Source organism: Elgaria multicarinata, chromosome 15 (genome assembly GCF_023053635.1).
Source record: "Elgaria multicarinata webbii isolate HBS135686 ecotype San Diego chromosome 15, rElgMul1.1.pri, whole genome shotgun sequence".
Lineage (NCBI taxonomy): Eukaryota > Metazoa > Chordata > Lepidosauria > Squamata > Anguidae > Elgaria > Elgaria multicarinata.
In genome coordinates this window covers 23,571,198-23,582,676 of record NC_086185.1, presented here as the reverse complement: position 1 = coordinate 23,582,676, position 11,479 = coordinate 23,571,198, and the positions used below count along the sequence as shown (strand labels likewise).

General features: G+C 47.7%; 1 protein-coding gene across 1 annotated transcript; it reads left to right on the top strand.

Annotated features, from left to right (window-relative positions):
- Positions 1–556: 556 nt before the first annotated feature.
- On the top strand, positions 557–7,961 carry LOC134409100 (small ribosomal subunit protein eS4). The gene is made up of 7 exons (XM_063141678.1): positions 557–603; positions 1,748–1,825; positions 4,156–4,336; positions 5,159–5,256; positions 6,468–6,639; positions 6,877–7,034; positions 7,788–7,961. The coding sequence occupies exons 1-7, from the start codon at positions 601–603 to the stop codon at positions 7,887–7,889; spliced, it is 792 nt and encodes a 263-aa protein (XP_062997748.1). The 5' UTR covers positions 557–600; the 3' UTR covers positions 7,890–7,961.
- Positions 7,962–11,479: the final 3,518 nt, after the last annotated feature.

Below are 11,479 nucleotides of genomic sequence, written 5' to 3'. Positions count from 1 at the left end.
TCCTGGTTGTGCTTTTTATGCTGTATTTTGTACTTGTGCTTTTAACCTGTTGGTTGTTTTATGATGGTTTTAATTTTTGTGAACCACCCAGAGAGCTTCGGCTATGGGGCGGTATAAAAATGTAATAAATAAATAAATAAATTTCCAGCTCTGGAATACTCTCGTCGTCCCCAGCAGCGGCCAGCCTGATACCCCGGTTGCAACAAGCTCCAACGCAGGGCGTGCGTGCATGCATGCATGCATGCATTTCAGTGAAGTCACAGACTCCTTCCTCTGTGCCCAGTGTTGCATTTGCATTTGGAAGGTCTCCTGAATATTAGCCTGTGCTGCTGGCCATGGATTCTCCTATTCAAAGAAGCAGAGAGGAGAGCAGCCGAAGCAAGGGCCCCGCTCCCTTGCCTTGCACGGACCGAGGTCTTCCTCCAGGAGCAGCGCTGCTATCTAGGACACGAAGTAAATCCAAACGCCCTTACGCGAAGCACCGCCGGCCGGTAGGGGGCGCTGTTAGCCAACGCGCATTGGCACCGCGAAGCCGCCGTAGCTCGGCCGGATATCCACCCCGGAGCGGAAGCGGCGGCCCTTTCTCGGCGGAGCGCAGCCATGGTGAGTGTGTGGCTCTCGTCTCTCGTCTCTGGGAATCCCTCGCCATCCGCGGGATCCCCCCCGAGCAAAGCGTCCCGGACTGCGGAGGAGGGAGCGAGAGGCTGTGCACGAACGCGGGGCGCCCATATGGCAGGGGGGCGCACGCTCCCTCGGCGGTTGGCGGGGTCCCGAAACCTGGGCCCAGATAGCGCCCCAGCCCTGCTAGCTATGTGGGGGGCCGGGCCGTGCCAGGGAGGGAGGTAGCGCATTGAATGGCCCTCGGGGTATGATGCACGTCGGGGAGGGAGCGAAGCTTTTCGCCCTCCACTCCAAGACTAGCAATGGGAATCGTCCCAGGCGCTTCAGCGCAGGAAGCCTTCCTTTCTTTAGTACATAGTTCGCCTGCGGGATTCATTGCTACAAGGAAGAGGAGGAAAGACTTGCCCGTGGCAGCACGAGGGATGTATGGTCAGCTCTAGAAGTAGCCTCGATAGGGGTTGTTGAGGGGGCAACAGAAAGGGAGGGCTAATGCCCTTTCGTCCTGCTCCTGGGCTTCCCGGAGTCATCTGGTTCGGATGCAGGACTGGATGAAGTCCCATCAGCTAAAGGCTCTTGTGAAAAGAGCTTTAAAGACATAAATTTAGAGTCCTGCTGGATCAGAATCAGAGTCCATCATGTTCAAGTTTGCTATTGCCAGTGGAGGACTTCGGATTCCCACATGGGAGCTGTTCCTGGAATGTGAGTCACGGGCTTTGAGCCATGAAGAGGCAAGGCTTTCCTCCCCCCACCCTAAAAGAAATTGGGGAGTGTAATGTTTGGATAAATATTGAGGTTGTCACCCAGTTAAAGAAAATCCAGTCGATTAAATTGTAGGGATTATTTAATGGGTAAATGCAATGGTTCTGAAGCTGGAAGGATGCATGCTTCATTTTGTGGCAGGTGCTACCTTAGAAGAGGCATTCCTCCTGAGTGGCAGGGGGAACGCATCTTCTAAAATGCTTTAATGTATTAAAAATAACATACTAAAGCTCTCTCTGAACATGGGAGTCTTTTTAGTTGATCAAAGAGATTAATTTAGCCAAGTATAGTTTTGGCCATGGTAAATATAAATATCTATCGTTTTTGAACAAGTCTTTAACTTGCCTTCTCACACTCTTTTTCTTAGGCTCGTGGACCTAAGAAGCACCTCAAGCGTGTAGCGGCTCCAAAGCACTGGATGCTGGATAAACTGACGGGAGTCTTTGTGAGTATCTTCTGTGTTGCATTTTAAAGATTGGATTACTGCAACGCGCTCTATGTGGGGCTGCCCTTGAAGCTGCTCCGGAAGCTGGAGCTAGTGCAGAATGCTGCAGCTTGGCTGTTGTCTGGAGCTGCCCCTTTCCAGCATGTAACTCCTCTGCTGAGGGAGCTGCACTGGCGGCCTGTTCGCTACCACGCCAGGTTTAAGGTTTTTGTACTGGTGTACAAAGCCCTAAACAACTTGGGACCAGGATACCTGAGAGAGCGCCTTTTCCCTTACCAACCTGCCCGGTCACTGAGGTCATCTGAGGGCCTGCTCCTGGTGGTTCCACCTAGATCCATCCTCCGTTTGGAATCCACCAGGGGAAGAGCCTTCAGCGTGGTGGCCCCCCTCCTGTGGAATTCCCTGCCTCTGGAGATCAGGCAGGCTCCGACCTTGTACTCCTTTCGGCGCCTCCTGAAAACATCTTTATTCCAAGAAGCCTTTCTTTAACAAGCAGCCTTGGATTACTGTTATTGCTTCTTTTAAATTTTGTTTTAACTGTTTTATTCTGTTTTTATTTTCATTTTACCTTGTACACCGCTCCGAAATCTTTCAATGGGGAGCGGTATATAAATATTCTAAATAATAATAATAATGATGATGATGATGATGATGCCCTTTTGAAAAAGGAATATTGTTGATAGTTGTGCCTCACTTTCAGAAAGGTCCTACTGAGCCTAGTGTTGATGCTTAATTGGTTCCTGGAAGTGCAATTTTGTTAGTTTCCCACCCTCAATAACACCAGTCAGTCCAAGTAATTCCATCTGGCTGGAAGCTGACATTGAGGCATGATGGCTTTATTTATTTATTACATTTTTATACCGCCCAATAGCCAAAGCTGTCTGGGCGGTTCACAAAAATTAAAACCATGAAGAACATAAAAACAACAAGCAAATTTAAAACACAAATACAAAATACAATATAAAAAGCACAACCAGAATAAAACTACACAGCAAAAATTAATATAGGTTAAAATAGGAGATTAAAACAGGAAAGTTTAAGTTAAATTAGGTGTTAAAATACAGAGAAAATAAAAAGGTCTTCAGCTGGCGATGGAAAGAAAACAATGTAGGTGCCAAGCAAACCTCTCTGGGGAGCTCGTTCCACAATCAGGGTGCCACAGCAGAGAAAGCCCTCCTCCTAGTAGCCACCTGCCTCACTTCCTTCAGCAGGGGCTCATGAAGAAAGACTCCTGTGGATGATCTTAAGGTCCAGGCAGGCACATATGGGAGGAGGCGTTCCTTCAAATAACCTGGCCCAAAACCATTTAGGGCTTTGAATGTTAATACCAGCACTTTGAATCGGGCCCAGACCTGGACTGGCAGCCAATGAAGTTGTAGAAGGACTGGCGTGATATTTCTCTCTGTGTCTCGTTTAAATCATATATTTGAAGGCTGCAAGCTGTTGTGTTCATATTGTTGGTGGCAGATTAAAAACCTTTGTTGGATTCAATGTAAATGTGAAAGAAACCGCTTCAGTATCAGGTGGGAGTTCTGTTGTGTTTGTAATTAATTTTTCATCTGTGGGTGTAGAATTGTCCTCTTGAGTTCTTTATTAAAACTCCTTTGAAGGTTAAACTTTGTGTTTGCCTGATATGTATAGCACTGAAGGGAGCAACTTCCATATATTTCCTTCATAAACAGCTCTCTTGAATTCTACTTTGTGAGCATTGCGAACTTCTGTGCAGTTGGTGCCTTGACTCTACCCTCTGGGTGTATGTGGGCTGCGTTCTCCGAATGCATGTTGGGTGGTCTATGAAATGAGTAGGGCTGACCATGCAAAATGCCTGGGAATATTACTGGTTAAAGAGTGACAGAACTAGATTTAGGGAAATAGCGGTATAGACAGAGTTGAAAGTGGTTTGTGGCCTGCATTTTGCTAGTTTGTGGGGTAGGCAGTGGGGGATCTCAGCATGTTCAGCTGCAATGTTGCCAGGGCTTCTAACAGATCAACTGTCAGAATTAACAGTTGATCTGTTAGAAGCCCTGGCAACATCAGGGCTTCCAACACAGCTGCCCAGTAAAAACGTTTTTTAAAACCAGCACTGGCTCGTAAAAGGCTGGGAGACCAGTGAGACTTACAAGTATGTGCCATGGTGTCTGCGGGTGCCATGTTGTGGATAACAGCATTAGAACTTGAAGACAGCTGTGGTCTTGAACAGCCAGTGTCTGTGCTTAAAGCGTCTGCTTTTCTTTAAGCAGGGCCCTTTACACAGCCCTTGCTTCTGTGAGGTGGCTTTGCTGGAAAGTAAAGGGCTTGCTCATGACTGTCCTTGGTCTTCCGGTTTTTAGGCACCCCGTCCGTCAACAGGTCCCCACAAACTGAGGGAATGCCTCCCGCTCATCATCTTCCTCAGGAATAGGCTCAAATATGCCCTGACCGGTGATGAAGTCAAGAAGATCTGCATGCAGCGGTTTATCAAGATTGATGGCAAAGTCCGCACCGATATCACCTACCCTGCTGGCTTCATGGGTGAGTGAAGACAAATTTCTGGGCTCATGGTGTAGAGAACAATATTTAGCTCCCTAAAGTGGCAGACTGATAAGAAAATGACCCCCTTCCCCGTTTTGTTGGAATAGGTGCTGATCTCAGGAAAAAGTTCACAGTGGCCTGGTTCGCACATCACAACTACCCAGGTTTTTTTAAAAAAGTCCTGAGCTGTTGCACATGCTGCCTAATAACTTCCGCTGCCAGCAGGACATTCTGCCCCTAGGTTGTGCAGTGTGATGTGTGAACTTGGAACTCTGGTTTGTTAGGGGAGAGACCTGGGTTCCAATAAGAAGTGCCCAGTTTAGTCTAGCAAATATCCTCCTGCTGGTACCAAGTACAAAACTTTGATTCGTTGCAATTAATGGGTAGAAGGTTCAATAAGCCTTATACAAGGCATCGGCTAAATTACTATGCCGTTCAGAACTGATTGTTGGTAGTGTAATTTAAAAGAATTCAGCATATCTAAAGATACAGACTAGCAGGGCTCCCTGAAGCCGCTTTTATTTCCTAATCTGGAGAATAGATACGTATTTGTGTCACTGCATAGAGAGATGGTTCTAGCAACCAGCCAAATTTATCAAAGAGTTCTCACAGCCCCGCTCTGCCTTCCTACAGCTTGTCCCAGCCGACAGCTTGCAACAGTTCGTTCGTTCTTGAGGTGTGCTGTAATTGACGCTACCTTCATCTGACCTTCTGAAGGTGGTGGGCAGGGTCAAAGCCATGAGAGCTGCCTGCTTTCTCTCTGAAGCCAGGGATGAGTATTTACGGGGTGTCTTTGGCTGACTGGTGCATTCTTCTTGCCAGATGTAATCAGCATTGAGAAGACGGGCGAGCACTTCCGCCTCGTGTACGACACAAAAGGGCGATTTGCTGTTCACCGAATCACACCAGAAGAGGCAAAGGTAAGCAGCCCCTTGACCCACCAGCGTTTGAGGATCATGAGACAACGTGGTGGTTCTCTTGGCCTTGAGATGGAATGCAGTGCTACCAGAAAGTATATATTCGGAAACCTCATCTTGTTACATTGTGCCCTTGGTTCTCCTATCTGAATGCTGAGGGTACGGAATCTGGGAGGCTCGCTTTTCTTCAATAAAGACAGCCAGGAGGATGAGGTCGTTTCTGTATCTCCAGAGATGAATCCTCAGAAAAGATTTTGGACCTTGGCTTGTGCCGAAGGTTGTTGATATTCTTCTAAAATGGCATTTTTGGGAGGTTCTGGGATTGCAACCTCATTTATTTATTATTTATTACATTTATATACCGCCCCACAGCCGAAGCTCTCTGGGCGGTTTACAACAGTTAAAAATGGTAAACATTAAAAAGTATATAAAATTTTAAAAAATATCAGAAACATAAAAACAACAGTATAAAAACAACAGTATCCATTTAAAAACAATTCTAGGGTCCATTAAAAACAAACTTAACGTCGTTAAATGCTGTTAAAATGCCTGGGAGAAGAGAAAAGTCTTGACCTGGCGCCGAAAAGATAACCGTGTTGACGCCAGGCGAGCCTCATTGGGGAGATCATTCCACAGTCAGGGGGCCACCACTGAAAAGGCCCTCTCCGTTGTTGCCATACTCTGAGCTTCTGTCAGAGTAGGCACTCTGAGGAGAACCTTAGATGTTGACTGCAGTGTACAGGTAGGTTCATGTCGGGAGAGGCGTTCCATCAGGTATTGCGGTCCCAAGCCATGCAGGGCTTTATAGGTTAAATCCAGCACCTTGAATTGGGCTCGGATTTAAATAATAATAATAATAAATTTATTTCTTACCCGCCTCTCCCTTTGGATCGAGGCGGGGAACAACATTAGAACAGGAATCAATACATCTTAAAAAATCATGATTTAACATTGATCTGGATAGGCCTGCCGGAAAAGGCTAGTCTTTAAAGCTGCCTTAAAATCACACATAGTGATTATTTCTTGTGGAAACTTCTTCCAAAACTAAATGTATGGCACTAGGGTCTACCATCTTGTAAATAGCAGGGCCCATCTAGTTGGCTATAGCCCTCCTGGAGTGACCATGGTGATAGACCTCCCACTGTCTGTCAGGCAGCAATGATGGCAGCCCAGCCCAAGGCTAAGTCTGCAATTCTCCCTCTTTATCTTCCCAGTACAAGCTGTGCAAGGTTAGGAAGATCTTTGTGGGCACCAAAGGAATCCCCCACCTTGTCACTCACGATGCCCGGACAATCCGCTACCCAGATCCCCTCATCAAGGTCAACGACACCATCCAGATTGACCTGGAGACAGGCAAGATCACAGACTTCATCAAGTTTGACACAGGTTTGCTTTTAAACAACTTAAACGTGTGGTCATTGAACTAGCTGTGTCTTCGGAGTTGAACAGCAAATGCATTTAGCAGAGACTATAATGTGTATTGGGGTGGGTGGGGTGAAGATAGTGTTTGAAGCACCTCACAATGCTCTGTGTCTGGGTGGTAATGCTGACTAGGTTTGACTAGGCTAGCAGGATTAAATTATGGGCACATCCATTTCTGATCTTCCTCCCTCCCCATGACAGGCAACTTGTGCATGGTAACTGGTGGGGCCAACTTGGGTCGTATTGGTGTGATCACCAACCGGGAGAGACATCCCGGCTCGTTCGACGTGGTCCATGTGAAGGATGCTAATGGCAACAGCTTTGCCACCAGGCTGTCCAACATCTTTGTTATTGGCAAGGTAAGAGGGAGCATCCTGAGGGATGTGAGGGTGAGAGGGTGAGAGGGAAGGCAGAATTCATCGTGAAAATTGAGTAGTACACTCCCTGCAAGAGAGGCCTTTGTCTGTTCACAAAACCCTTTATGCCGAGTGGATGTGATTCCAGCTACCTACCTGGCAAAGGGAGAGCTCTGCAAAGTCCTGTTCTCTTTTTAAAAATTATTATTATTATTATTATTTATTTATATAGCACCATCAATGTACATGGTGCTGTACAGATTACACAGTAAATAGCAAGACCCTGCCGCATAGGCTTACAATCTAATAAAGTTGTAGTAAACAATAAGGAGGGAAAGAGAATGCAAACAGGCACAGGGTAGGGTAAACAGGCACCGGGTAGGGTGAAGCTAACAGTATAAAAATTAAAAAATGCAGAAAAACAAGACTGTACTACATTATAGCATTTGAAACAAATCCTCAATAATTCAAGAATCTCCATAAGACCTTATCCAAACCAATATATTCTACCGCATAATCGTTCTGTAGTTGCAATTTCCACATAATAAAGTATCTGATTAGCAGTGTCATCTTATATATGTTCAGCCCTGTGGAGTTCGTAATCATTGTATAGGATTGTAGTCTAAATGTGGCTTTTTTGCATGCTGGCATTCTGGCTGGCTCTGGCCCAGGGTAAGAGTGGGTTAAAGTGTACTCTGGTGAAGTTGGGAGAGCAAGACCTCTGGCCTCAGGTTATGATCTCTCCTCTTACTCTAGGGTAACAAGCCTTGGATCTCCCTGCCTCGTGGAAAGGGAATCCGTCTCACCATTGCCGAAGAGAGAGACAAGAGGCTGGCAGCCAAACAGAGCAGCGGTTGAGCCGCCTGGAATGATGGCACAACGCCCCACCCAGAGTTCCCTCTTTGACAAATAAAACCTTTTCCAAACTTGGTTCTGGGCTTGTCTTTCCTTTTTCCAGGCCAAGGTGTATTTGTGCAGGTCAGGCATTGGTGTCCTGTCCCCCCCCCCCCCCCCCGATGCACCTGGTGTCTTTTCCCTTAGAGGAAGGGGGTCCTTCGCCCATTATGTGTGGCTTAGGGGAGCTTCATTCCTGCTTTAAGGCCACATCAGAATGAATGGTCTTGGGCTGTCCTGTTGAAGATCAAATTCAACAAGAGATGTGTGAACAGCACCAGTGCTGTCAAAGAGCAGTATCCCGTCATATAATCTACAGGTTGCTTTCCTATCCTCTTACAGATTCACCCACATCTTCCCAGTTATAGTGGGCTCCTCTAGGCCATTTTGGCAATTGACCAACAGCGGTCTGTCCAAGGCCTGTGTTCTTCTTTTGGGTGGGTGGCCCAGCCACAGGCAGCATGGGGGCAGGGCTCTCGGCTTCTGTATGTGTTCAGAACTGCAGTGTATATACGGTACACATTTGTAGAGAGCGTGCACGCAATTTAGACAACCTGTAACTGATCTGACATGATTATTTTCTTTATTTATTCATGAAAGAAATTAGAAGAATGCACGTGACCAAGTGTGGCTTAGGTGTTTTGTTTTCTGAGTGGAAAATGGAGGGTGGGGGTGTTATGCCAAAAGCATGATGTGTGCATAGAGGAGGTCTCATAAGTTAGGATTTACTAAAGGAAGTGTAACAGGTTATAATTATCACTAGCAGTTCTAGTATATTGACACCACAGTCTACCTCTCTTGTGACAGACCAGTAAGGGAGTGGCGCTCTAGGCTGTCTAAGGATCTGAACCCAGTTCCACCTTAGTCAGTAGGCTGCACAGCAGGGTGAGTGCACATGAGCGTGCAAACCTTTCCCGTGCCCCTTGGCCGCAGAGTCTCTTCACCCTGAGATGCTCTTGCCATGTAGAGATGGATGGTGCCGTTTTGGCCAGAGCAGCCAGCAGCCATGCCTTTAACCCGTTTCAAGTGCTAGTATGGGCTAGCCAAGGCTTCTGAGGTTCCAGAACGGGATCCCTCAAGCTGCTCTTGTGTTACATCCCACTTCCCCTTCGCTACTGTCCAGGTCCAAGAGCTGGTAGCAAGCCGCCAAATGCTCAGAATCTTCCGAACACAATCTCTGCTCAAATGGGGACTGCAAGTCCCTGAAGTTGAAGCTGCCATCGTCGCTTGCGCAAGAGCTGTCATCGCCTGTAAAACAACACCATTCCAAATACCACGTTCTTGATCTGTGGCTGACCCTTCTGCTAGTGCGCTGCTGAAGGGGTGCATGGGGCTTCGAATCAGCCTTTGGCCATACAGCTGAAGGTGGCAAGGGATGTGGTGGATGTGCTTCCAGTAGACCTGAAGTGTGCTAGGGCTTGGAGCGTTTTGAGGTTGCAAGGGAGCCCCGTGGGTAGGTGGGCCAAGGGGAAGCAAGCAGCAGGGGCCACCTGAGGAAAAGGGTCAAACAATTTGGGAGCTTTGGCAGGGAAGGGGGTCTGAAGTGGCTGTGCGAAAAGGGAGCCCTCGGGACTTGTCAGGAAGACTTGAAGAGAAAAGAGGCCAAGTTTGGGGGCGAGGGAAAGAAAAGCTGCCTCACCTCTGCGCTTCTGCAAGCCGTCCAGAGGGGAAGAAGACTTGCCGTCCTGCACTGCCTGGATGGCACGCTCAAGGGCATCCGCTGCTTCCTCCAGGTCCCCCTCTTCTGAATCCTCAAAGTCATCTGGATAATCTGTCAGCTCTGACTCGTTATTGGACACTGCAGGGGAGGAAAGGGGAGCAAGGCACAGGCTGTTTCCCGGGGTTGACATTTGTGAGGTGGTGGCCAGTTGCCACCACACTGCAACCCCGCAGGATATAGCTTCGACCCTAAAAGAGATAAAAGAATAATGTCCCCCAGCAAGACTGCTGCGGGTATGTGCTCTCTGCAGCCAGAAATTCCACAGGTGAAACTTCTAACATGTAGAAAGTGGCCCATGCACAGGCACAGGAGCCCGGCCTGCTTGCTTGCACATTGCCAGGACTATAAATATATTAAAAGAGAAAGCAAAAATCAGGATGGAGAGTAAGAGTGCTCTGACCGAGAACTATTACGTGGGAGCACAGAGAGGTGACGTGCTACTCTCCTTGTCTACAAGAGGATAGGAGGTAGGTCAATAGATGTTAAGTTTTGATTTCATAAGACATCTTTGGAGGACTATAAATATATTAAAAGAGAAAGCAAAAATCAAGATGGAAAGTAAGAGTGCTCTGACCGAGAACTATTACGTGGGAGCACAGAGAGGTGACGTGCTACTCTCCTTGTCTACAAGAGGATAGGAGGTAGGTCAATAGATGTTAAGTTTTGATTTCATAAGACAACTTTGGAGAGGGAGATCACGGTTGGGGCTGAAAACGGCAAAAAAATCCTCTGGAAAGCTAGTTCAGCTTACACAGGCAAGAAATTCCAATTGGACTCTTGATTCTTTGTATGTGTTATGAAAATCTGCTCTCTCTATAGAATCACAGAGTTCAGAATCAGACTATGCAGGACCTCTAAAGTCACCATGAGTTTCTCTGGTTTTATTCAATGGTCTCCCATGTCCATTGCTTGACTCTATAGAGTAGCAGAGAACATATTAAACTCCCCCGTTCATTTGCAAACACACACTTTCCTTACCGGTCTCTGTCAGTGTCTCAGTGGTCTCTGTATTGGTGGGCACATCTTCATCGGAGCTGTTGTCCGTGGCGGAAGTACTGCTGCCTTCAAAGTCTGCAGAGTAATGAGAGCCACTGCTACAGATGCTCAAGGCATCATCACAGTCATGGTGCTCCGTGAACTGCTGTGAGATGGATCCTGGTGCCAAGAGTTCCCTGTCTGAACAACCCAGTGGGCTCTTTTCACACGCCCCAGGCGGACTGAGCCCGCTGCTAGCTCCGTCATGGAACACCTCTGGCTGTGGCTTTTTCAGGAGCTGGGGGTCTTGATGGAGGAGGAAAAGGCTGAGATGGTCTTGGATGTAAGGGATAGCAAGGATGCTGCTCGCACAGGGCCTCTCATCAGGGTCCTTTTGCAAGATGGCCTGGATCAAGCCACGCAGGGATGCTGAGTAACACTCCGGGACAGGAGCGCAGTTGCCATTCACAATCTTATTAAACAAGCTGATGAGGCTGAGGGCTTGGAAGGGAGGCTGCAGGGCGCACAACTCAAAAAGCACGCAGCCCAGAGCCCAAATGTCTGATTTGGAGCTGTAGGGCACGTCCTCGCACAGCTCGGGGCTCAGGTAATAGGGCGTGCCCACAAATGTGCTGGCCAAGTCCATGGTGTCGTCCATGATCTTTGAGATGCCAAAGTCCCCCAGTTTCAGGATCCTCATCTGAGTGAGGAACACATTGGATGCCTTGATGTCCCGGTGCAGGATTTTCAAGGCATGAATGTACTGGACGGCCATGGCTAGCTGCACAAACCATCTCATAATGGTGCTCTCGGGGAAGTGGCTGCCTCTTTTGGTCCTGATGTGCTCGTCCAGGGAGCC

What these genes read in the sequence shown, in the direction of transcription:
- LOC134409100 (XM_063141678.1), top strand. An exon ending in ATAAACTGACGGGAGTCTTT is followed by an intron (nt 1,826 to 4,155) that starts GTGAGTATCTTC and finishes TCCGGTTTTTAG; the next exon opens with GCACCCCGTCCGTCAACAGG. An exon ending in CTTCATCAAGTTTGACACAG is followed by an intron (nt 6,640 to 6,876) that starts GTTTGCTTTTAA and finishes TCCCCATGACAG; the next exon opens with GCAACTTGTGCATGGTAACT.